At 44.1% G+C, this 27007-nt stretch overlaps 1 protein-coding gene across 1 annotated transcript in view; it reads right to left on the reverse strand.

Annotated features, from left to right (window-relative positions):
• Nucleotides 1–27007, reverse strand: part of atp13a1 (ATPase 13A1) — a 94042-nt gene that overhangs the window by 58330 nt on the left and 8705 nt on the right. Inside the window, exons 5-11 of the mRNA XM_070867379.1 lie at nt 25063–25218; nt 21905–21974; nt 17575–17681; nt 15334–15463; nt 8875–8930; nt 2938–3064; nt 923–1060 (exon numbers count right to left, since the gene is read on the reverse strand). Coding sequence (XP_070723480.1) covers nt 923–1060; nt 2938–3064; nt 8875–8930; nt 15334–15463; nt 17575–17681; nt 21905–21974; nt 25063–25218 — 784 coding nt within the window. The remainder of the gene's footprint in view (nt 1–922; nt 1061–2937; nt 3065–8874; nt 8931–15333; nt 15464–17574; nt 17682–21904; nt 21975–25062; nt 25219–27007) is intronic.

Genomic DNA, 27007 nt, shown 5'->3' on the forward strand with positions numbered 1-27007 from the left:
GGTGAACGAGGCTGTTGAGATATTACATGCACCACTAAATCATTCCCGGCCCATAATTCACTTATATGAAAGGGAACACAGTGACTTTCCACATTTTCAGTCTGCTATAGTTTGCCAAGCCATATTTCTGACTTGGCCTAGCTCTGAACATCCCAGAGAGATTTGCATTGCCAACATCATTTTTTTTTTAATGAGGATATAAATTCATACCATCAACAATATCAAGTAAAACACTATTTTATTGAGAGATTGAGAAGACTCAATCCCCTGAGCTCCAATGTGTCATTCCCCCAACATGCAGACTTCCAGAGAAGGTTGTTGGCCAGCATTGAGTGGGGCGGGAGCAGGGGCCAATTCCCCACTCCCTAAACCAAGAAAGCAGAGGTCAACCACACAGGCCTGTTTAGATCAGCTAACTCAGCAGAGACCGAGGGATTAAACGGAGGGCTCTCCCAGTCAGTTTGCCTCAGTAATTCACTAGACAAGAGGGTTTCCAGCAACTTTCCCTACAAGATGCACGGCTGCGGATCTCTCTGCCGGTCCTGCGCAGCCTGGAACTGGCCTTAGCAAGGGGTGCTCAGTCCCTTAAAGGAACCGAGCACCCCTTAAAAGTTACTGGGGACATTGGTTTCCAGGACAAACTGTCAGCCTTGGCTCAGTCGGCAGTGCTCTCGCCTCGAAGTCAGAAGGTCGTGGGTTCAAGTGCCACTCCAGAATGGATTACTCCTGTTTCTAGATGCATTTTAAATATAAAAATGACTGTCGCCCATTTAAAACTCAACTTTTTCTATGTAATGTAGTCGGCTGTCGCAGCATCCAGTGGTTTTCAGCAAGGTGGCAGAATATGAAACCCCCTCTAGCAGTACATGTATGCCTACAGTTTGAACCCTTATTACTTTCTTCAGCTCCACACAGTACTTACGGAGTTTAGCCAATGCAATGAGGGAAGTGTTGACCGCCAGTGACAATTCAATCGGGAGCTCGGGTGGGACAACAGACGTTAGGATCAGTGTGCACTCCAAAAACAACTTGTAGCGGTTTCGGTTAAGGTCCTTCGTACCTACAAAAAAGAATGAGAAAATTTCATCCCGAAATGTCCACAGTGAACACAGTTCTTTGAAACGATAAACCTCAGGGTTGGCATAAACAAGAAGAACTGTCAGTGACTTCTACGATCACTGGTTTGAGACCCAGAAAGGGGTTCAGCACTAAACAGCCTTCAAACTGCATACTTCTCACATAGGCAATACTGATTAATTATCACAGGAGCATCTCACTTAGAGCTCTTTGCTTGGGAAAGGGAAGAATTATTAGACACTATAATGGGAGAGGAGGCATCAGAAAATACAACATGATCTAATTAAAATTAGCTGCTTTGTAGCTACAACACCCTCAAATACCAAACTTGGAAACGGACCCTACAATGTGCATTCGTAGGCCACAGAAAGGCTGCATTCCATTATTTTTTGTCAGGTATTGCAATTTAGCAAGACTATACGTTGCACAGTGTTAAACAGAAATAATACCTGTAAAGTTATGGATCTTTCACACACATGAATCCTATTCCCAAGAGGCTCATATTTTTGAGGTACTACTGTATGTTAGACAGCTTGAATCTGAACGTCTGGGCATCTCAAACACACAAGGGGACAATTTGTTCTACAAAAGTCAATTAAAAAATTATTTTGCAATAACCCATCTCTCACCCAACATTTAAACGGCTGTTTATTCCTGGCAGGGAGATTTACTTTTTTTCCTGATCTTTACATAGTTCACCCTGGAGTTATAAAAACCTGGTAAGCATCACCTCCTCTGCCCCTCTCAGACTGGCACGACAATTATCGCAATATAACTGTCATTGATGGAATAGAGAGAGAGAAAGGAGGCGGTTCAATAAATAACCTTCTAGCGCACAGCCAGCATCAGCATGTGTAGGAGACTATGGTGCAGTAGATTATTGTACAGAACTAGCAGAGTTGTCACATCTTAATCCAGATGTATGGTTAGGCTGTCTCGCATTAGAGTCTGGCAGAATGTGCAGAGTTAGGGACAGTGGTGAAAACACGAAAGGTGTTATACATACCTCTACCCATTTGCTAACAGCAGGCATGTTAAGACCCTTCACTGACCATTACGAACACACTAGTTAGGCAGCTAATGGCTGACTAGTGTGTCGAAAAGTAACTCTCACTGTGACTCCTTACCCATTTGAGCAACATAATGCTCAAGCAAAGAGGAGAAAGGTGAACCAATGTAAAATGCATACAAGAGAGCATTAGTACATTAGAAAATAACACTTGTGGACGGCCTCTAACTGGAACACATTCACAAAGAAAACAAATGGCTCAGCAATAACTCGAGTCGGCACTATAATAATTGTCAGCAGGCAAGAATCCCATGAAAAGTGGGTGATTTATATTCAAAGGAGCCATTTTTGTAGAAGCCCAACTGCCAGGTCACACATCTTGATATAAACTGGTGTTCTGGCAACAGGGATTTTAAATAATATGGGCTTTTTTCCCCCCAATAGAAATTAAAGTATTTTTCAAGTTTTCTTTTGCTTCAAGAGAAACATCAGTAATGAACATTCTTGAGTTTTGTTCAGGTGTTGACTGTACATTCTGCCATTGCACTCGAAACAAACATTGAATCATGGAGGTTTATGCCAATTAAAAGGCCCATATTACTTTCCCCACCATGATACGATGCAGATAGTTTTCGTACCAGGATTAGAAACCCTACTCTCCTCCCTGCCAATCTTCTCTTCTCCTTGGTGGGGTACAGCTCCATGGTCCATTCTGCCCCTTCCTCTTTATTGGGGACTCCTTCAATCCCTCCCCCCATTTGATGGGGCACTGGGCTCATGCTCCAACAAGGTTTCCTCATGTTGTAATGCATATTAAAAAAATTACCCACTCAGGGCTCAGTTAGGCTTACCTTCTACCCAGACGTATACAGCTGCAGCGATGGCAAAGATGAGAAGAAAAAGGATGAAGATAAACGTCTCCAGATTGTTGGCAGTAACTCGTTTGACTCCAAATAGGATTGTTCGCAGCAATTTGCCCTGGGAGTTTTAAAGCAAAATTAAATTCATACAGCAGGTGTAAATAATTCTGTCTTTTCCTTGTATTTTCTTCCAGTTTGCTGTACCAATATGGCCAGTAACCTACTTCCAGGCTTATTCCAGGGATGGTCAACAAATGTAACACCAGGAATTGGCTTTCCGTATAACAAAGAATGGGGAGAAGACAGAGACAGAGACAGAAACAGAGGCAAATGAGAGAACAAGATAGTAAAAAGGAGAAAGAAAAAAAAAAGTACAAAAATGAAAGAGCATGGACGCAAGAAAGTATTAGCACGGACCAAAAAGGAGAGAGAATGCGAAAGAGTAAGAGCATGTTCTAGCACTTGCATTTACGTAACACCCTTATGTTGACAGGATCTCCCAAGTGCTTCACAATACGTTACTTGAAGTGCAGTCACTCTTATGCAGGGGACCACAGCAAGTCATTTTACACATAGAATCATAGAAATTTACAGCATGGAAGGTGGCCATTTCGGCCCATCGTGTCCGAGCTGGCCAACAAAGAGCTATCTATCCTAATTCCACTTTCCAGCTCTTAGTCCGTAGCCTTGTAGGTTACAGTACTTCAAGTGCTTTTTAAATGTGGTGAGGTTTCTGGCTCTACCAGCCTTTCAGGCAGTGAGTTCCAGACCCCCACCAACCTCTAGATGAAATTTCCTCTCATATCCCCTGTAAACCTCCTACCAATTACTTTAAATCTATGCCCCTTGGTTGTTGACCCCTCTGCTAAGGGAAATAGGTCCTTCCTATCCACTCTATCTCTGCCCCTCATAATTTTATACACCTCAATAAGGTCTCCCCTCAGCCTACTCTGTTCTAAAGAAAACAAACCCAGCCTATCGACTCTTTCCTCAAAGCTAAAATTCTCCAGTTCAGGCAACAGCCTCATAAATCTCCTCTGTACCCTCTTAGCGCAATCGCATCGCTCCTATAATGTGGTGAATAGAACTGCACACAATACTCCAGCCGAAGCCTAACTAGTGTAGGGGCATAGCAAGGTCCCACAACAATGAGATGGAATAACTATTGTGTCTGGTGCTTTGGTGGTGTTGGTTGAGGGAGGAATGTTGGCCAGGACATGGGAAGAACTCCCTGCTCATCTTCAACATCCAGCTGAACCACTGGAACTGGGAGACAGGGCCTCGGTTTAACATTTCACCCAGAGAATGGGTTAGAGAATAGAATTTTAAATCGAGATAGATTCCCGATGCATAAAAGATTAACTGCACACTCAACAACAAGATGCAAATCAATCCTTTAGTTGTTGGTACATCCATTTTACAAAAATGAAATCTTCTTCTTAGGCAGTCCCTCAGAGTCAAGGATGACTTGCTGCCACACTAACGAGTTCCAAGGTGACTGATGAGTCCAATCCGGGATCTACAGACTCTGTCACAGGTGGGGCAGGTGATGGTTGAAGGGACAGGTGGGTGAGGTGCTTGGTTTGTTGTACACTCCTTCCGCTGTTTGTACTTTGCTTCCACATGCTCCCGATGAAGAGACTCAAATGTGCTCAGTGCCATCCCGAATATTTCTACTCCACTTTGGGCGGTCTTGGGCCAGGCATTCCCAAGAGTCGGTGGGGATGTTACATTTGTTCAAGGAGGCTTTAAGGGTGTCCTTGAAGCATTTTCTCTGCCTTCCTGGGGCTCGCTTACCGTGACGGAGCTCGGAGTAGAGTGTCTGTTTCGGGAGTCTTGTATCAGGCATGTGGACTACGTGGCCCGCCCATCGGAGCTGATTGAGCGTGGTCAATGCCTCGATGCTGAAGATGTTGGCCTGAGAGGACACAGACACTGGGAGAGGTACACGAATCCTGCCAATGGATTTGCAGGATTTTGTGGAGGCAGCATTGTTGGTACTTCTCCAGAGCTTTGAGATGCCTACTGTACATTGCCCATGTTTCTGAAATATAAATGAGGACGGGTATCACTACTGCTTTGTAGACCACGAGCTTGGTGCCGGGTTTGAGATTTTGGTCTTCAAACACTCCTCAGGCGACACTGGCACACTGAAGGCGGTGTTGGGTTTCATCATCAATGCCTGCCCTCGGTGACAGGAGGCTCCCAAGGTATGGAAAGTGGTCCATGCTGTCCAAGGTCTCGTCGTGGATCTTGATAATAAATAACTAATGTTTTTATAGCGCTTTTTTTTTGATCGGGGGAAGGGGTGGGGGGGGCAGTACTGTGAGGCGGGGGCAAGTTGGTAGAGAACCTTTGTCTTGCAGATGTTTAATGTAAGGCCCAGACTCTTGTACGCTTCAGTGAAGGCGTCAACGATGGTTTGGAGTTTGGCCTCAGTGCGCGCAAACGCAAGCATCCTCTGCATGCTGTAATTCAATGACAGAGGTTGGCACAACCTTGGTACTCGACTGGAGGCGAGGGAGGTTGAACAATTTCCCGTTCGTCCTGTAGATTAGCTCCACTCCAGCTTGTTGGAGGTTAATCATTGCAGCGAGATAGATTGAGAAGAGCGCTGGTACAATGACACAGCCTTGCTAGACCTCAGTCTTCACTTGTGGTGAATCCGTTGGTAAGTATCACAGCTTGCATGTCAAATGGTGGCAAATTCTTCAGGATAGCTAAATTTGAGGAGGACACTCCATATTCCCTCTCGGTTGAGGTTGGTGCTGCTCCCTACATTTTTCTTGGATGTGTCACACGGTGAAAATCATGTCCGTTGTGCCACTAAGTGGGCGGAATCCATATTGCGATTCTGGGAGGAGTTCTTCAGCCACTGGCAGGAGACGATTGAGGATGATTCCTGCGATACTTTTCCTTGTGGCAGACAGCAGGGAGACTCCCCTGTAATTACCGCAATCGGTCTCGTCACCTTTCTTGAAAATGGTCACAAATACGGCGCCTGAAATCCCCCGACATCACTCTTATCTGAAAAGGAGGAGAGCAAGTGGTCATGGATTCACGCCAAGAGTACTTCTCCGCCATGCTTTAGTACTTTGGCGGGGATTCCATCTGCTCCTGAGGCCTTGTTGTTTTTCAGCTGCCAGATGGTGTTTTCAACCTCATGCCGGGTTGGTACATCCATTTTACAATCATGAAATAACTAGTCAATCGCCCAGGTGATTATCTTCTTAGGTGGTCCCTCGTATCGAGGATGACTTGCTTCCACACCAAAAAGGGATGAGTTCACAGATGTTCCAATGAAGAACTTGATATTCCAGGTCCCGAACTACATGTTGAAGGGTGAAGATGCCTGTGTGTGGATTTAAAAAAAAAATAAAATGTATGGTGGCCGTTTTACAGCAGCCACCACACGGGCTTGATAGAGCTAGGTCTTGGTCCATTGGCAAGGATTAACCAAGACGACTGGAGGCCTGCTCTGCGCACACATATTGCAGCGTGGGTTGGCCCGTGCTGCCCCTGGGCCCTCGCCTCTTCTGGGCCCCCGATCACGTCGCTCTACAATCTCTCGCCGCTCCTTCGCCCCGACCTCGCCGCTCCTGCTGCAGCTGCCCACACTCCAATCACCGACTGGATTATGGTGACATCCAATCCAGTCGGCCTCTTGCACCGGCTCACACTGCTCCCTGAAGTGGTATGCCGCCACGCTGCCCAGGGGCCGCTCGCCCTTTATGGTCCCAACCTGCCGCTGAGGTTTCCTCGCAGGTCGGGCCGCCACGTCCAGGGGCCATTAGCAACACACTGACGTCCACCCGGGGAGGCGGGCAGAAAGAACGCAACTCTGGATATGCTTCTCTGCTGGCCGGGCTGTCAATCAGCAGAGAAGCATATCCAGGTGATTATACACAGGAAGTAAAGAATAAGTTTGGCTTTCCAACGAATTAAGTTTAATGGGATTTGGATAATTGGACCAAGGCATGCAGAGATAATTCAGTCCTCATTTTAAAAATAATTTATTCGGTCCATACTTTTATATTCCAACTGTATGCCCATATTTGCACAGACAGTTTGTATTATAAACATGTTGCACTGTAATTACACCCTCCCACCAGTAGTGGCACTGCACACCACAACTCGACAAGCCCACATGGGAATTCCTGTTACAAATGTAGACACAGGAATTTATAATAGAAAAGGCGACAGGAAATGCACTCAAATGCTAAATTTAAAAAAATTTAGACAGGTTGTCAGCCGCCTGTATTACATTGGGAATTGAGGATAAAATAAGCAGCGAGCTCTAAAGATATCCAGGATGTCTCAAAGTGCTTCCAATGAATTACTTTTGTTAGGTAAATTCAGCAGCCAATTTACCTACAGCAGGATCTCACAATCTCTAAATGAGACTAATGCCCACAAAATCTATTTCTGGTGGGGGGCGAACTCCTTGCTCTTCAATTAACAGCATGGGATCTTTAATATCCACCTGAGCAGGCAGACCAGGCCTTGATTTGAAGTCCCATCCAAATGCACTGGAGTGTCAATATAAATGACGTAGGTTGAGCAGGTTGGGCCTGTACTCATTGGAGTTTAGAAGAATGAAAAGTGATCTTATTGAGACATGCAAGATTTGGAGGGGGCTCGACAGGATAGTTGCAGAGAGGATGTTTCCCCTCGTGGGGGAATCTAGAACTAGGGACATTGTTTCAGAATAAGGGGTCACCCATTTAAAACGGAGATGAGGAGGAATTTCTTCGCTGAGTGTCGTGAATCTTTGGAATTCTCTACCCCAGAGCTGTGGAGGCTGAGTATATTGAATATATTTAAGGTGAAGAGAGACAGATTTTCGAATGATAAGGGAATCTAGGGTTTATGGGGAGCAGGCAGGAAAGTGGAGCTGAGCCCACAGATCATCCATGAATGGCAGAGTAGGCTTGAGGGGCCAAATGTACTCCTGCTCCTATTTCTTATGTTCTCAATTCTCTGAAGTGGGACTTGAACCCACAACCTCCAGACCCAAATAATATGGTGCCAAACTCATACTGCAGGTGTCACAGGAGAGAGACACGAATAGTAGCAGATTCCTCAATGCTCAATTGAGTGCTAATTTACGGCTGTTGCCACAAATATGTTTCTCTGCTTGTGTGTCGGGTTTGAAGGAAATGTTTTCATCAGCATGGACACATTGAAGGAGCATAACCAAATGGTGCCTCACCATGTGTTGGAGTAGGTTTCGACTGTAGCCTTTAAGATATAAAGATCTGGAGTTTCCACAGAAATTCCCCACCAAACAGCGTAATCTGGGCAGAATCAAATCAAATCGCACAAAAAAGATAGTGGACTTTTAAGCGCAAGTGAGTTGCGTCTGTAACGGCTTTAGTTCAACATTCCCTTTGCCCAAACCTGACCCTGCCCACGACTCCAGGTTGGAAAGGCGAGTTTCTGCCGATTCGAGGTGGTTCAATACGTACTGCCCAGATTCTCAGGAGCACAGATACCAGTGGTCACGTTAATCACCTGACCAGAATTGAAGCCACCAGTCTGCCCTGTTGCTGCTAAAATCACCAATTAGTTTAAACAGAGAGGAAAGTGCTGCTCACCTCGTGGTCTCGAGCCTCACTCTGAAGGGAGTATTGTTCCCTTTTAATACTACCCCACCCTAACTCCGAGTCCTTGTCGGCCCTGCTCCAGTTACAAATCGATCCGATTACACTCATTGATTGCGTCAATTCAAAGAAGATTTTGCGTTTGGGCTTATGCTAATGAGTTCGTACGGAAACTTGGGCGCAACGTCACTCGGCAAAACCGACGCAGTGTCGGGCATATTTTGCCCATTGTGACCTTAGGCCATAATGTTCTGCCCATCTCAACACTTAAAAATATTACTCTGCTAAACAGTTTTCATGTGTGACTGTTCATGGGTCTCCTCACCTGAGAAGTGTTAAAACCAGTCCTCAGGACGTAGGCAGCACACCCATTATCCACAGCTGAGGAAATAAGCAAAATTACAGCAACGTTAGTTTGGGGGGTGGTGGGGGGGGGAGGCTTTTTTTGGCTAAATAAGCTCGAGGCTGTTAAAATATGTAAAAAAAGTTAAAAAGATAAACGTAAAATGAATAAATTCTGGTTACAAAGTGGCATGTTCAATGTTGCAGGTATTAAGGCAGCAATTTTTAGTTGTCTAAATGCGGAAACTGCATCATACTTGGAATATGCACACATGCGATTTATATATGCAACAATTTTGAATCATTGTGGCTCAATAGTGGGAAAATTATTGGAAAAAATCCTGAAAGACAGGATAAATCTGCATTTGGAAAGGCAAGGATTAATTAGGGTCAGTGAGCACGGATGTGTTAAGGGAAGATAGTGTCTGACTAACCTGATTGAATTTTTTGAGGTAACCAAGAGGATCGATGAGGGTACTGCGTATGTTGTAGTATATATGCACTTTAGCAAAGCTTTTGATAAGGTCCCACATGGTAGACTGGTCATGAAGGTTAAAGCCCATGGGATACAGGGCAAAGTATCAAGTTGGATCCAAAATTGGCTTGGAGGTAGGATGCAAAGGGTAATGATTGATGGATGTGTTTGTGACTGGAAGGAGGTTTCCAGTGGGGTTCCGCAGGACTCAGTCCTGGGTTCCTTGCTTTTTGTGGCCTATATCAACGATTTATATTTGAATATAGGGAGTATGATTAAGAAGTTTGCAGACGACACTAAAATTGACTGTGTGGTTGATAATGAAGAGGAAAGTCATGGGCTGCAGGAGGATATCAATCTAATGGTCAGGTGGACAGAGCAGTGGCAAATGGAATTTAATTCAGAGAAGTGTGAGGTGATGCACTTTGGAAGGGCTAATAAGGAAAGGTTATGCACATTAAGTGGTAGGCCACTTAATAGTGTAGATGAACAAAGGGACCCAGGAGTGCTTGTCCACAGATCCCAGAAAGTAGCAGTGGATAAGGTAGTTAAGAAGGCATACGGAATGCTTGCCCTTTTTTGGCCGAGGCATAGAATATAAGAGCTTAAATTGTATAATATTTTGGTTAGGCCACAGCCGGAGTATCGCCTTATTATATGAAGGATGTGATTACATTAGAGGGTGCAAAGGAGATTTACTAGTATGCTGCCTGGAATGGAGAATCTTAGTTATGAGGACAGATGGGATAGCACTGGGTTTGTTCTAATTGGAACAGAGGAGGTTGAGAGGAGACCTCATTTGAGGTGTACAAAATATTGAGGAGCCTGGACATAGTGGATAGTAAGGGTCTATTTCCATTGGTGGAAGAGTCGATTACGAGGGGACATAGTTTTAAGGTGGTTGATGAAAGGTTTAGAGGGAATTTGAAGGGGGGCTTCTTTATGCAGAGGATTGTGGGGATCTGGAACTCGCTGCCTGGAAGAGTGGTGGATGCAGAAACGCTCACCACTTTTAAGAGATGGTTGGATGGGCACTTAGTGCAGTAATAACCTGCAGGGTTACGGACCTAGAGCTGGTAATTGGGATTAGACTGGATGACTTTTTGTTGAATGGAGCAGATATAATGACAAGTTCTACAGGGAATAGAATACGGCCAGGGTGATCTCCTGGACTAGTTTCGATCGCCTGGATGGGTCGGAGAGGAATTTTCCCAGATTTTTTCTCCCTAAATTAGCCTGGGTTTTTGCCTCTCCCAGGAGATCACATGGCTCCGGTTGGGGTGAAGTGTAGAATGTTTTAGTATAAGTGGTGTCGCAGTTGTGTGAGGCGGACTGGTTGGGCTGGGTGCGCTTTGCCTTTCCGTCATTATTCATAGGTTTATATGTAGCCTTTAGGGCTGCTGACCAAAGGTCGAGTGGCTCTTTGTCAGAAGGTGTGGACACAATGGGCCGAAATGGCGTTCTTCTGCGCTGTAAATTTCTATGTTTCTAATTGAGAGGATTGCAGTGTTGTGAGCGAGTTGTACCTGCCGCTCCCTCCATATTACTCAACGGGTCTAGATTGGTTTCCCATTAAAAGACTGTAGCTTTCAGCCAACAAATGAGCAACGTTAAACAGCACCCACCTTCTATGTCAAAGCACCAGCTCTCTTACTTTCATGAAGCGGTCACACAATATTTTCTACCAACCTTACCAAGACCAACGGTTGATTCCTGCTGCCACCATGACTCAGATGAACAAACTAAATCATTGCAGCGTGTCCATGGTGCTTGGAAAACTAAATCACTAGATTATCCAATGTGAAGGCAGGGGGATTTATTTGAAACAAACATAGAAAACTTGGCAAAATTATAAAAAGCAATCAAAAATAGCTTTTTGGATTAACAGTTGATGAATCAGGTGAACTAGTCACCAAAGTATTGAGGTTGGTCATTGCTTTTTTAAAGGATTCACTAAATCTAGTTAACAAGCCCAACATTCTTGATTTCTTGTACATGGAGCTATTGTTGAATCACAATGTTCCCTCTAATTTTTTGTGTGCGCGCGGTTCCTTTAAATATGCCGTGCGGCCAATATTTTACAGCGGCAGCAGCTGGTGAGCAGCCCAAGAACATAATAGGAGGAGGAATAGGCCATTTGGCACCCCGAGCCTGCTCTGCCATTCAATAAGATCATGGCTGATCTGATCTTGGCTTCAACTCCACTTCCCCACCCGCTCCCAGGATTCCCCTGTAGTTCAAAAATCTATCTATCTCAGCCTTGAATATATTCAATGACCCAGCCTCCACAGCTCTCTGATTTCAAAGATTCATAACCATCCGAGAAGAAAAAGTTACTCATCTGTTTTAAATGGGTAAACCCTTATTCTGAAACTATTCCCAGAGGGTAAACATCCTCTCGCCATCTACCCTGTCAAACCCCCTCAGAATCTTACATGTTTCAGTAAGACACAACAATCCCTTCTGCATATAACCAAAAAAAATCAAAACCTAAACCACTTGCTCAACACCCATTACTTTTGAGCTTTCCACAACATGTAGAGGACAGGAATCATAACTGGGAATGTGTTTTATTGATTGATTTTTGACATCTATTCTGTTGGTTTAGATGGGAGTAAACCACTGCATTGAATATTCCAGTGATATTGTTTTCGAAGCACCGTAAATCAACAGTGTGGCACTCCAATTGTCCTGTGCCAAAATTAACACTAATTCTGTGTTTTTCCTCTGAAATGATCTGGCTCAAGTCTAATGACGGTACAGCTCTCTATCCACTAGTATCATTTATACTATCTTACTTAATAGGTCAGTGGATGTCAGTTTTCTATGTTAGTTTCAAATAAACCCCCCTGGCCTTCACATTGGATAATCTAGTGATTTAGTTTTCCAAGCACCATGGGCCCCTTGCAACGATTTAGTTTGTTCATCTGAGTCATGGTGGCAGCAGGAATCAACCGTTGCATTTTACAATTTGCAGCATCCCCACCAGCAATTTTCCCTCTAATTTTTTTTTGGGTGCAGTGCCGATTCAAATTTCCGCACGAGCAGTTTTTCCCCCATTGTAAATCCGGCAAGTGAACTGCGCGTGACTCCAGATCGTTGCGCAGCTGTGCAGCTCGACAGGAACATTGCCCACCAGTACACTTATTAGGCGGGAAATTGTGTTAGGGAAATTGATGGGATTGAAGGCCGATAAATCCCCGGGCCTGATAGTCTGCATCTCAGAATACTTAAGGAAGTGGCCCTAAAAATAGTGGAGGCATTGGTGATCATTTTCCAACAGTCTATCGACTCTGGATCAGTTCCTATGGACTGGAGGGTAGCTAATATAACACCGCTTTTTAAAAAAAGGGAGAGAGAAAACGGGTAATTATAGACCGGTTAGCCTGACATCAGTAGTGGGGAAAATGTTGGAATCAATCATTAAGGATGAAATAGCAGCGCACTTGGAAAACAGTGACAGGATCGGACCAAGTCAGCATGGATTTATGAAAGGGAAATCATGGTTGATGAATCTTCTGGAATTTTTTGAGGATGTAACTAGCAGAGTGGACAAGGGAGAACCAGTGGATGTGGTGTATTTGGACTTTCAAAAGGCTTTTGACAAGGTCCTGCACAAGAGATTGGTGTGCAAAATCAAAGCACATGATATTGGGGGTATTGTACTGACTTGGATAGAGAACTGGTTGGCACACAGGAAGCAGAGAGTCGGGATAAACAGTCCTTTTCAGAATGGCAGGCAGTGACTAGTGGAGTGCAGCAGGGCTCAGTGCTGGGACCCCAGCTCTTTACAATATTCATTAACGATTTAGATGAAGGAATTGAGTGTAATATCTCCAAGTTTACAGATGACACTAAACTGGGTGGTGGTGTGAGCTGTGAGGAAAACGCCGAGAGGCTGCAGGGTGACTTGGACAGGTTAGGCGAGTGGGAAATGCATGGCAGATGCAGTATAATGTGGATAAATGTGAGGTTATCCATTTTGGGGGCAAAAACACGAAGGCAGAATATTATCTGAATGGCGGCAGATTAGGAAAATGGGAGGTGCAACGAGACCTGGGTGTCATGGTTCATCAGTCACTGAAAGTGGGCATGCAGGTACAGCAGGCGGTGAAGAAGGCAAATGGTATGTTGGCCTTCATAGCTAGGGGATTTGAGTATAGGAGCAGGGAGGTCTCACTGCAGTTGTACAAGGCCTTAGTGAGGCCTCACCTGGAATACTGTGTTCAGTTTTGGTCTCCTAATCTGAGGAAGGACGTTCTTGCTATTGAGGGAGTGCAGCGAAGGTTCACCAGACTGATTCCAGGGATGGCTGGACTGTCATATGAGGAAAGAATGGATCAACTGGGCCTTTATTCACTGGAATTTAGAAGGATGAGAGGGGATCTCATAGAAACGTATAAGATTCTGACGGGACTGGACAGGTTAGATGCGGGAAGAATGTTCCCGATGTTGGGGAAGTCCAGAACCAGGGGACATAGTCTTAGGATAAGGGGTAGACCATTTAGGACTGAGATGAGGAGAAACTTCTTCACTCAGGGAGTTGTTAACCTATGGAATTCCCTGCCGCAGAGAGTTGTTGATGCCAGTTCATTGGATATATTCAAGTGGGAGTTAGATATGGCCCTTATGGCTAAGGAGATCAAGGGGTATGGAGAGAAAGCAGGAAAGGGGTACTGAGGGAATGATCAGCCATGATCTTATTGAATGGTGGTGCAGGCTCGAAGGGCCTAATGGCCTACTCCTTCACCTATTTTCTATGATTCACCGTTAGCGTTTAAATGCAACCGCTGCACAGGAGAGCTGGGGAATTGTGACTTGCTCCTGGGTAAGGAGGACACCTGCCTGAACACTCGTGTTTCTGGTGATAACTAGCGGCACAATCTCACTTGTAACCACATATTGGAACTGAAAAAGGGAACACACAAGCCAAACAAATTTTAAAAAAAGGCCCAAAACTAAAAGACTGGGAATGTAAACTGCGAGGAGGACGCAGGAAGACTGCAAAAGGATTTAAACAGGTTGAGTGATTGGCAAGAATGTGACAGTTGATGACGTATAATATGGGGAAGTGTGAAGTTATCCATTTTGGTAGGAAAAATAAAAAAGGAATATTTTTTTTTTTTAAATGGTGAGGGGGACCTGGGTGTCCTTGTACACGGATCACAGAAAGTTAACATGTAGGTACAGAAAGCAATTAGGAAAACAAAAGGTATGTTGGCCTTTATCACAAAGGGATTAGAGTATAAGAGTAAAGGAGTGTTTATAGGGCATTGAGACCACAACTGGAGTATTGTGTACTGGAGTATTGTGTAAGTTTTGGTCTCCTTACCTTAAGAAGGATATACTTTAATTGGAGGGAGTGGAACGTAATATACTAGACAGATTCCAGGGATGAGGGGATTGTCTTATTACGAGAGAATGAGTAAACTAGGCTAATATTCATGAGTTTAGAGGAATGAGAAGTGATCTCATTAAAACATGTAAAATTCTTAAGGAGCTTGACATGATAGATGCTGGGAGGATATTTCCCCTGACTGGGGAGTCCAGAACTAGCAGTCACAATCTCAGCATAGGACTGAGATGAGGAAAAGTGCCTTCACTCAGACTGTTGTGAATCTTTGGAATTCGCTACCCCAGAGGGCTATGGATGCTCAGTCGTTGAGTATATTGAAGACGGAGATCGACAGATTTGTAGATACTAAGGGAATCAAGAGATATGAGGATAGTGCAGGAAGGTGGAGTTGAGATAGAAGATGAACCATGAATCATATTGAATGGCGGAGCAGGCTCGTAGGGCCGAATGGCCTACTCCTATTTCTTATGTTCTTATTAATGCACCCGCAGCCCAAAATTTACACCAGTCGAGAAGACATTAAAATTACAACACTGACCGGAGAACTGGTGATGCTTTTTTTGGCGACATAACGTACATCAACGGCTGTGCAATCATCTCCATGTACTTACGTTTGAGTCCCGCACTGGTTTTCAGAGGTGGGGAATGTTGAACTACTTTGGTTCCTCCAAATATTACATGCAACTTTGAATCTGCCTGCACGTCCAGTATGTGCTTTGGATTAATATCTTCCACTGGCTCCTGAAAGAACACAGCAAAAATATTTGTTTTCCAATATCCTGGATTTTCCAGTATGGAGACTGCAGATTCGACAGGTAACTGCAACAGATTGTCCGGACAGTTCCTGTCTTGGCCACTAGGTGGACCAATTATCTTACGGCAGAGAAGCCAGCAACTCATCTCAACAACTTGTATTTATATAGCGCCTTTAACGTAGTGAAACGTCCCATGGCGCTTCACAGGATCATTATAAGATAAAAAAATTTGGCACCGAGCTGCACAAGTAGAAATTAGCGCAGGTGATCAAAAGCTTGGTCAAAGAGGTATGTTTTAAGGAGCGTCTTGTGGGAGGAAAGAGAGGTAGAGAGGCAGAGAGGTTTGGCAGGGAGTTCCAGAGCTTAGGGCCCAGGTAACAGAAGGCACAGCCACCGATGGTTGAGCGATTATAATCAGGGATGCGCAAGGAGGGTAGAATTAGGGGAGCACAGACATCTCGGGGCGAGGAGTGGGGGGGGGGGGGGGAGGATTGTGGGACTGGAGGAGATTACAGAGATAGGGAGGGGCGAGGCCATGCAGGGATTTGAAAATAATGATGAGAATTTTGAAATCAGGCATTTCTTAACCGGGAGCCAATGTAGGTCAGCGGGCACAGGGGTGATGGGTGAATGGGACTTGGTGCGAGTTAGGACATGGGCAGCCGAGTTTTGGATCACCTCTAGTTTACATAGGGTAGAATGTGGGAGGCCAGCCAGGAGTGCATTGGAATAGTCAAGTCTAGAGGTAACAAACACATCTCATTGCCAGTGGAGCTCTTGATGGGCATTGACAGCAACATACATATCTACAAACCCTTGACCATTCTCTGACACTGGATACGCACGCACACACAGTAAAGAAATTACTCTTGTCCCCTGCTAAGGGGTCAGCAACAAGTGCATCAAACTCCAGTTCCACCCGCTGTTGACTCAAACAGAAAAGTGTCCTCAATCAATTTTAATCTGCACCGAGCAACAACAAAAACTTGTATTGAAATAGCATCTTTAACGTAGTAAAAACATCCCAAGCTTCACAGGAGCGTTAACAAACAAAATTTGACATGAGCCACACAAGAAGATATTAGGACAGGTGACCAAAAGCTTGTTGAAAGGGGTAGGTTTTAAAGGAGCATCTTAAAAGGAGAGAGAGGCAGAGAAGTTTAGGGAGGAAATTCCAGAGATTAGGGCCCACACAGCTGAAGGCACATCTGCCAATGGTGGAGCGATGAATATTGGAGATGCGCAAGAGGCCAAAATTGGAGGAACTGAGATCTAGGAGGGTTGTAGATAATGTTCCCTGCAAGCTGTGCTTTGTTCTGCATGGCCTGTTTCTTTTAATACATGGTCCTTTTAAGTGCCTGCGCATGCGTGGTATTTCCAAAGTGCCAGTGAGCGGCCACCATGGGACCTTTCAGATTCATGCATGGCTGCGCGCATGCGCACCTTAGCGGGCATATTGGTTGTCGGAGGTTATGGAGATAGGGAGGGACGAGGCCATGAAGGGATTTGAAAGCAAGGATGAGAATTCAAGGCGATGCTGGATTGTGAGCCAATGTAGATCAGCGAGCACAGGGCTGATGGGTAAACGGACTTGGTGCAAGTTTGGACACAGGCAGCAGAGTTTTGGATGAGCTCAAGTTTACAGAGCATGGAAGGTGGGAGGCCAGCCAGGAGAGAATTGGAATAGTGAAGTCTGGAGGTAACAATTGAGAGTTTCAACAGGAGAGGAGTTGAGGTGGAGCAGGTGATGTTAGAGGTGGAAGTAGGCAGACAGAAGTAGATGGACGGATATGGGGTCGGAAGCTCAGCTCAGTATAATAGACAATCTGGTAATGTGTACTCCTTGTCTCCTGTACTGAGGGAGCTGATGATAAGCTAACATACATAGCAAATTAAATATGGTTTGGTTATAAAAATAGCCCCATCAAATATGCCTAAATGAAACTATTTAGCAGGTAATTAACACACCCTTGTAATTAGTAAGTATCAATTCCCACTTACAGCAGCAAGTCTAAATTCATTTTTTTTTAGTTTCTAAACAATCAGATACTATTCTCAAACGGTCAGCCTTCCCAATACTCTCGTTTTACACCATACCTTCATCTGCGGGACAGACTCCCCTGTCAGCATAGCTTCATCTACAATGCATCGCCCTCTGAGCAGCAGAACATCACAGGGGACCAGATTCTCATGAGGAGACCGACCTAGCCAAAAATAAAGCAACACAGCCCTAACTAGGAGGAGGATAATGGCATGCGACACACACAAAATATATTAAAAAAAGAAAGATTTGCATTTATATAGCGCCTTTCACGACTTAAGGACATCCCAAAGTGCTTTATAGCCAATGAAGTACTTTTTTGAAATGCAGTCACTGTTGCAATGTAGCAGCCAATTTGCACAGAGCAAGCTCCCACAAACAGCAATATTGACCACATAATCTGTTTCAGTGGTGTTGGTTGAGGGATAAATATTGGCCAGGATACCGGGGAGAACACCCCTGCTCTGTATAACTTTACGGAGACCTCGCTACACGCAACGAAATAAGAGAAGAAAGCCCTGCCGATGAAGTAAATCACATGACAGTACAGCACTTCTGCCCAAAGTTTGAGATTCAATTTCGCTGCGATAAACGGGGAAAATGGGAGGGAAAAAAAAAAAATCACACGCCACCTCAAAACTAAACTAAATGTTCCAGGGTGCTTGATGTTTGGAAAAGACAGGCAGAATGGTAAAGAGTGAGGCGGGGGGGGGGGAGTAGCCCTGACAATAAAGGATGACATAAGGACGGTAGAGAGAAAGGATCTCGGCTCGGAAGATCAGGAAGTAGAATCAGTATGGGTGGCGATAAGAAATAACAAGGGGCAGAAAACACTGGTGGAAGCTATACCGTTGGACAGAATATTAAATCAAGAAATAGTCGGAGCTTGTAACAAAAGGTAATACAATAATCGTGGGGGACTTTAAGCTTTATATAGACTGGACAAATCAAATTGCCAAAGGTAGTCTGGAGGACGAGTTTATGAACAATACGTCATGGAACCAACCAAGGAACAAGCTATTTTAGACCTTGTATTGTGTAATGAGACAGGGTTAATTAGCAACCTCATAGTAAAGGATCCTCTGGGGCAGAGTGATCATAATATGTCCAAAACTAGAGTCTTAAACTTAAATAAAGCCATTACATTGGTATGAGGGGCGAGTTGGCTAAGGTAGATTGGAAAACTAGATTAAAAAGGTATGGCAGTAGATAAGCAGTGGCTAGCATTTAAATAAATATTCCATTGAGAAACAAAAACACACAGAAAAAGTGATCCATCCATGGCTAACTAAAGAAGTTAAGGATAGCATTAGATTGAAAGAAGAAGCTTATAATGTTGCGAAGAATAGTAGTAAGCCTGAGGATTGGGAGAGTTTCAGAAACCAGCAAAGGATGACCAAACATTGATAAAAAGGGAAAAATAGACTATGAGAGAAAATGAGCAAGAAACATAAAAACAGGCTGCAAGAGCTTCTACAAGTATGTAAAAAGGAAGAGAGTAGCAAAAGTAAACATTGGCCCCTTAGAGGCTGAGGCAGAAGAAATTATTATGGGGAAGAAGAAATGGCAGAAATGTTAAATAAATATTTTGTATCTGTCTTCACAGTAGATGATACAAAAAGCACACCTAAAATGGCAGGGAACCAAGGGTCTAATGAGGATGAGGAACTTAATGTAATTCATATAAGTAGAGAAAAAGTACTAGAGAAACAAATGAGACAAAAAGCCAACAAATCCCCTGGACCAGACGGCCTACATCCTAGGGTTCTAAAAAGAGGTGGCTGCAGAGATAGTCCGTGCATTAATTTTGATCTTTCAAAATTCCCTAGATTCTTGAACGGTCCCAGTAGATTGGAAGGTAGAAAATGTAACACCGCTATTCAAGAAAGGAGGAAGAGAGAAAACAGGGACTATAGGCCAGTTAGCCAGGCATCAGTCGTCGGGAAAATGCTGGAATCTATTGTTAAGGAAGTCATATCAGGGCACTTAAATCATAACATGATTAGGCAGAGTCAACATGGTTTTATGAAAGGGAAATAATGTTTGACAAAGTTATTAGTTTTTTGAGGATGTAACTCGCAGGGTAGATAAAAGGGAACCAGTGGATGTAGTATATTTGGATTTCCAAAAGGCATTCGATAAGATGCCACATAAAAGATTATTACACAAAATAAGGGCTCACGGGATTGGAGGTAATGTATTAGCATGGATAGAGGATTGGATAACAGACAGAAAACAGCGAGTAAGGATAAACGGGTCTTTTTCAGGTTGGCAGGCTGTAACTAATGGGGTGCCGCAAGGATCAGTGCTGGGGTCTCAGCTATTTACAATCTATATTAATAACCTAGATGAAGGGACAGAGTATAATGTATCCAAGTTTGCTGACGATATAAAGCTAGGTGGGACAATAAGCTGTGAGGAGAACACAAAGCGTCTGCAAGGGGATATAGGCAGACTAAGTGAGTGGGCAGTAAGGCGGCAGATGGAGTATAGTGTTGGGAAATGTGGTTATTCACTTTGCTAGGAAGAATAGAAAAACAGAATATTTTTTAAGCTTTTAAATGTTGGTGTTCAGAGAGATTTGGGTGTCCTTGTTGCTTGCATGCAGCAATAAAGAAGACAAAATGGCATGTTGTCCTTTATTGCAAGGGGGTTGGAGTATAAGAGTAAGGAAGACTTGCTACAATTGTACAGGTGAGACTACGCCTGGAGTACTGTGCACAGTTCCAAGGTCTCCTTATCCAAGGAAGGATATACTTGCCTTAGAGGCGGTGCAACAGAGGTTCACTAGATTGATTCCTGGGATGAGAGATTGTGTAGAATGGGCCTATATTCTCTGGAGTTTAGAAGAATGAGAGGTGATCTTATAGAAACATACAAGATTCTGAAGGGGATTGACAGGGTAGATGCTGAGAGATTGTTTCTCCTGACTGGAATCTTTGAAATGTTCTGCTCCAAAGGGCAGTGGATGCCGAGTCTCTGAATATATTCAAGGCTGATATATACATTTTTGGAGTCTAGGGGAATCAAGGGATATGGAGATCAGACGGGAAAGTGGAGTTGCGGTCGATGGTCAGCCATGATCTTATTGAATGGGGGAGCAGGCTCGAGGGGACGTATGGCCTACTTCTGCTATTTCTTAAGTTCTTACAATGAGTACAAGCGTTGTTTGAGGAAGTGAAAGGTTAGGTAGCATTGATAAGCCACTCAAGTTTAGGTTGTCTTCAGTCCACCATTCGCAGCCGTGCCTTCAGCTGTCTAAGTCCGATGCCCTGTGATTCCCTCCCTAAACCTTTCCACCTCCAAGACTCTCCTTAGAACCCACCTTTTTGACCACCCCTCCAAATATCTCCTTTGGCTTGGCATCCATTTTAGCCCAATTACAGTTCCGTGAAGCATCTTGGGATGATTTTTTTTTAATTAATGAAAGTTGTCATTGGCTAAGCCAACTAATGTATTACTGACCTGTAACATTAAGCTAGTTGTGTAACAGTTCATACTCTACAACTGGTAAAGATCTAGCACACCTTTATCACCATTCAATGAACGGTACTGAGCCAGGGAAATCAGGAACTATGAGGGAGAGTTTGTCAATCAGATGGTTACCCTCAGTTCCCCAGGTACAATGAGTCACTGTTCAACCACAGTTTCAACTTCTGTTTGAGCCATCTCCTGGTGCTTCCCCTCTCCCCCGGGTGGAACTGGCAGCTGTACACCGCTGTTATTTTTTGGGGGGTGGTTTGGGATCAACGCAAACCACTGGTTCCCAAAGTCAATGGAGTTTCTCAGTGTCACCCCCACAACCTACAGCACTGATGACTCTGGAGGGAAGTGCCCCCACAAAATAGCAGTCAGCGTTACATTACAAACAATGTGGAAATATTTTATACATGGCTCCAATGCAAGATTTTTGCTTAAAAATGCACCGAGGGAAATCCCACACACACACCCACACACACACAGTATTCCCTTAGATTTGACATATCCTTTAACAACTTTAATGCTCGACTCAGAACTCCTTCACGGCAAACGAGCTAAAGATGATCAGAGGAAACGTTACAGGGACACCCTCAAAGCACAACATCCCCATTGACACCTGGGAGTCCCTGGCCAAAGATCGTCCCAAGTGGAGGAAGTGCCTCCGGGAGGGCGCTGAGCACCTCGAGTCTCATCACCGAGATCATGCAAAAATCGCAGACAGCAGAAAGAGCGTATGGCAAACCTGTCCCACCCACCCTTTCCCTCAACAACTATCTGCCCCACCTGTGACAGGGACTGTGGTTCTCATATTGGACTGTTCAGCCACCCAAGGACTCATTTTAAGAGTGGAAGCAAGTCTTCCTCAATTCAGGGACTGCCTATGATGATAACAACTTAAGTACTTACCAATTGAAACAATGTCACCAGGAATGAGCTCATCACTTGAGATTTGCCTCCACTTTCTGTTTCTGTAGACCTAGAGGAAACCAGGAATAAAATAAAACTAATTTAGCGGCAAACGTACCAGCCTGCACAACATACACGCACCAGACCCCGTTAGACACAATGGCACCAGCCCAGTTAGACTCACCCCCACCGGCCCCCGTTAGGCCCACTGGCACAGGCCAACATATTGACTGGAGTGCAACAACATCCCTGCCAGAATACCCTTTTATATTCATTATACTGACTGAATAAAAATGTATTTATTTGCACCCAGACCATTTCAAATTGTTCCTGCGATATTCTGTGCTCCTGATGTTGGGATTTTCCAGATGGTGACAGATGCTATTCTGAATGTTAGAGGCTACTGTTGGTGCCTAAACTACGCCGTACTCAGATCCTCACGTGAATGCTCTCAGTAACTAAAGATGTGCCAATCACACGTGGTGGCCGATATAGCTAGTCAGTGGCACACATCACCCATACAATAAAGAAAGGGGCAATATCTGTGTCCCTGTGCCATTTGCTTAATAAAAAAAGCATTATAACTTGAACAGCAACTAGTGATAGACTGCCAAGTCTGGAATGAGCATGCCTCGATTTTGAAAGAAGTGAAAACATTGTCATTAAATGGTCAACTTTCTATACCACACCACATGGACTGGCAGTGCCCAATTTCTTTATAGTTGTGCGCAAAGCTACAAGGGGCCAACAGCGACTAAACATTATGCAATGGAACCCAAAATACATTACATAGATCAATGCGTTTAATCAACCACAACACTTGCCTTGGTCATGTGGAGACTGGCGCTGAACCCATTGCAAGCAGCAGTTTAATGAAGCTTACCTGGGACACTCAGCAGCACTGCTCAGCGCTGAAAGATTGAATTTTCTCTCTGTTCATGCAGCACAATTAGAGTTTCATTTTAAACACGGCATCCGTGCCCAGAGCAGATGCTGGATTGGGAGGGGTATTTGGGTTCGATCGTTTCAAAATTATGAAAGGTTTTGTGGGGGTGAAAAAATTGAAAGTTGGCAAATCAGTCACAAAGGAGTATAGGCTGAGGATTGATCAGTTGAAGTATAAGGGGGGGTGGGGGGTGGTTAGCAGAAATGTTTTCAGCTAGAGGGTTATTAGAACAGGAAATGTTTCAACGCAAGGAGCGATTGAGGCAGAGACTGCAACAGCATTCCAAAGACAATTGGAGAAGTCTTTGCAAAGAAAATTTATAAAAAGGATATGGGTAAAGGGCAAGAACATGGGATTAGAGTAGGTTTGATGGCCAAATGTGCTGGAATATTTATTCTTATTCTAACAGGCTATACCGATGTCCAGGCAAATAATGCATTGACTGAAACTATCGAATGTTGGTCAGGATTCCATCATGATGGACCCAAAACTATCGTAGATGGGTTATACTGCACATTGGAGACAACGGCCTCGAAATTGCGGTCGGAAGTGTACCTCCGGAGTAAAGGCCCACGGATCTCTGGGACACAGGCGGTTCAGAAGGGATCACGTGGGCCCCGGTCCTACAATGGCAAAGGAGGATTCCATTGCAATCATTTTCAAAGGGAATCCCCTAATGATATGCAATAAAATCCCCAAATAATCATTCGATGTTCAGAATTTTAATAGATAAACAATGTACTGAATTGCAAATTTATTCACAAGTTCCTTCATCGCACCAACCAACCTCAATAAAAATTTAATTTTTAGCTAAATAATTTAAATCATCTTAATCTGGGCCAATATTTGCATAAACTCATTTCAAGTGTATGTGCATCATTTTGGATTGTTAAATGTTTTATTTAAGCCTTATAAATACACCTTTACGCTGAAGCAAGCAGGCGCTATGTCTGCTTTTACCAGCTGAAAGAGTTGCGTGGGTAATTGTTGGGCAGTAGTTGGGCAAATAACCCAACACTGCACAAGCAATACTCATTTTTCATGTGGTTCCGATGATCTGTCAAGATGTACCTTGACAGATCGCAAGTTTCAGATTTGCAGGCTCTTTCAAATGGTCACGAAGACCGCAATTTCAAGCCCATTATTGCAGCCAAGTTAAGGGGCAGATCCAACCTTCAAAATACAGTAAAACCAGAGGGTACCAATCATATTTAAAACACAATTAATGTTAAGGTGGTAAATCTACAGACTCACAATTACCCATGGATCAAGTATGTGTGGTTTACAAAAAATATATTGAAAATAGAGTCCTGTCCTTCAGCAAATAGCGGAGTGGAAATGCAGATGTGACATTCTGCAAGATGCTGCTGCTGCTGCACATTTGATCCAAGTTTGATCTCTAAAATAGCGTATTTCCACAGACATGAATGTGATCCAGTAGATGTATTAAAGGAATCGGACAACTTTCAGGTCTCCATCAAGGCCTAGTTATCCAGCTATAGAAACTCTCTTAATCTGGAGGGAGAGTAGATTTATCGTAAGGGCTGGATAGTTCTGTTGGCTAGTGCACTGGCTTTCAATTCCGTGACGCAGCTTCAAACGTGGTATGATGAATGACGGCCTCCTGTCTGTTGGCTACAACAATCCTCTGTGAAACAAGTTTGGGTGTCCAAACAAGGGTATGGGTTCCTATTAGGCATGGGCCAGCATAATTTGTTCCCAATATGGCACTAATTGGCAGCAGAGAAGACACAGGATGGTAACTGTAAAAAATACAAAAATCACTGGTGCAGTGAAAAGTGTTTTTTGATTAAAATGGAGCCACATTATTGAGATATTGCAGAGAGAGCTTTTTTCTGTATTGAAGTCATGCTGTACTTGCCCTGGGAGTGTTCTTTGGGACAGTGCAGAGAGAGCTTTACTCTAGCTAACCTGGGAGAGTTTCACATTGACACTGGGAGCACAAAATGGAAAAGTATACCAGTACAATATTATTCTTGCACCAGGCATCTCAGAGTAACATTGATAAATTACTGTCAAATTTAAGGCAGTTTTACCACCCAAAAGGAGCTGTGCTGATTCTGCCCAAATTCATTTCATGCAAGACCTTAAATGTAAGCAGGCAGAGAAGACATTCATTCCTGGCTATTTTCCAGGAGATCTTGTATAACTCAGTTGAATATAGGTAACATTTACTCCTATAAACTCCTACCTGGATCATGTAAGGCTTGTTCCCCATTTTCCGGATCTCAGACATGTTCCTCATTTGCTGCTGTACCAGGGAGGCCTCGAAGGCTACCAGCATGAAAAGGGTAAAGACACTATAATACCAGTACTCATCCAAGCACCAGAGACCCACACAGAACACCTGCAGAAACAGACGGACGCACTGTAACATTGACCAAAATATAAATGACAAACTGGTGTTCTAAAAGGGGCTCAAAGTGCCCGAATTATGGAGACTATTGCCAGCTGGTACTGAGGTCAAGTTACACTGGGGAGTGGAAGGATGTTAATCCCCTCACCAAACTCGAAGTCAACTGAAGATGTGCCTGGATACGACACCTGGACCCAACATAATGACAAGTCTCCACAAAGACAATGTTACGTTGAACATTTTCTTAACCCCACCACTTCAAGCAACATTTGCAATTGCAGATAAGTGGTCGAATAGCAATTATGCTTTACACCTGCTTTAAAACACTTACCAAAATGATTTATACATATTTATTTCAAAAACAAAATTCCAGTTTATCTGAACGAGAGAGAACCTGGTTCAATTTTGAATGATAAGAGAGTCTAGGTTTATGAGGAGCAGGCAGGGAAATGGAGTTGAGGCCACATCCCCAGCATCGAAGAACTCCGTTGGGCGGGCCACATCGTCCACATGCCTGACACGAGACTCCCTAAGCAAGTGCTCTACTCGGAACTCGTACACGTCAAGTGAGCCCCAGGTGGGCAGAGAAAACAGTTCAAGGACACCCTCAAAGCCTCCTTGATAAAGTGCAACATCTCCACCGGCACCTGGGAATCTCTGGCCCAAGATTGCCCAAAGTGGAGGAAGAGCATCCGGGAGGGTGCTGAGCACCTCAAGTCTCGTCGCCGAGAGCGTACAGAAAACAAGCGCAGGCAGTGGAAGAAGGGTGTGGCAAACCAGACTCCCCACCTACCCTTTCCTTCAATAACTTATATTTATAAAGTCATTTTAACGTAGTAAAACATCTCAAAGCACTTCACAGGAGAATTATCAAACAGAATTTGACACCGAGCCACATAAGGAGATATTAGATCCGATGACCAAAAGCTTGGTCAAAGAGGTAAGTTTTAAGGTGCGTCTTAAAGGGGGAAAGAGGCTGAGAAGTTTAGGGAGGGAATTCCAGAGCTTAGGGCCTAGGTAGCTGAATGTAGGGCCATCAATGATTTTGAGGGACCGCCTATGATGATGATTAAAATCATTGATCCTCAAGTGGCCTGAATTAGAGGAGCGCAGATATCTCGGAGTGTGGAGAGGCTGAAGATTATAGAATAGGGAGGGGCGAGAGGGAAGTTTCTGCCTAGTTTGCTGCACAGCATTACAGTCACCACACTGTTCAATCTACAACTCCTTCAGACAGAATTTCTTGACAAGAGTTTGAATGCCCTATTCCTTTTCCACCTGTCCTCCAATGCTGGTTTTCATGGTGCACATGGTGAACTATAATTAGTTCTACAGTAGCAAGCTGAAACCTGTCCATACACACGTGCGTACATCCATTTTCCCCACCCCACCCTCAACCAATGCTACCAAAGACAGATTGATTGGTGATTTATCTCATTACTCTTTGTGGGATCTTGCAATCTGCAAAATAGCTGCTACATAATATTCACTACATTTCAAAGCAATTCATTATACTTGAAGAATAAAAACAGAAGATGCTGGAAATACTCAGCAGGTCAGGCAGCATCTGTTTCAGCAAGATGAAACGTTAACTCGGTTTCTCTCTCCACAGATGTTGTCTGACATTTCTTGATTCTCTAAATGCAATGTCAGCTTTGGCTCAGTGGATAGCACACTCGCCTCGGAGTCAGAAGGTTGTGGGTTCGAGTCCCATTCCAGGGACTTGAGCACAAAACAATCTAGGCTGAAACTCCAGTGTAGTGCTGAGGGAGTGCTGCAA

Source organism: Pristiophorus japonicus, chromosome 24 (genome assembly GCF_044704955.1).
Source record: "Pristiophorus japonicus isolate sPriJap1 chromosome 24, sPriJap1.hap1, whole genome shotgun sequence".
Classification (NCBI taxonomy): Eukaryota; Metazoa; Chordata; class Chondrichthyes; family Pristiophoridae; genus Pristiophorus; species Pristiophorus japonicus.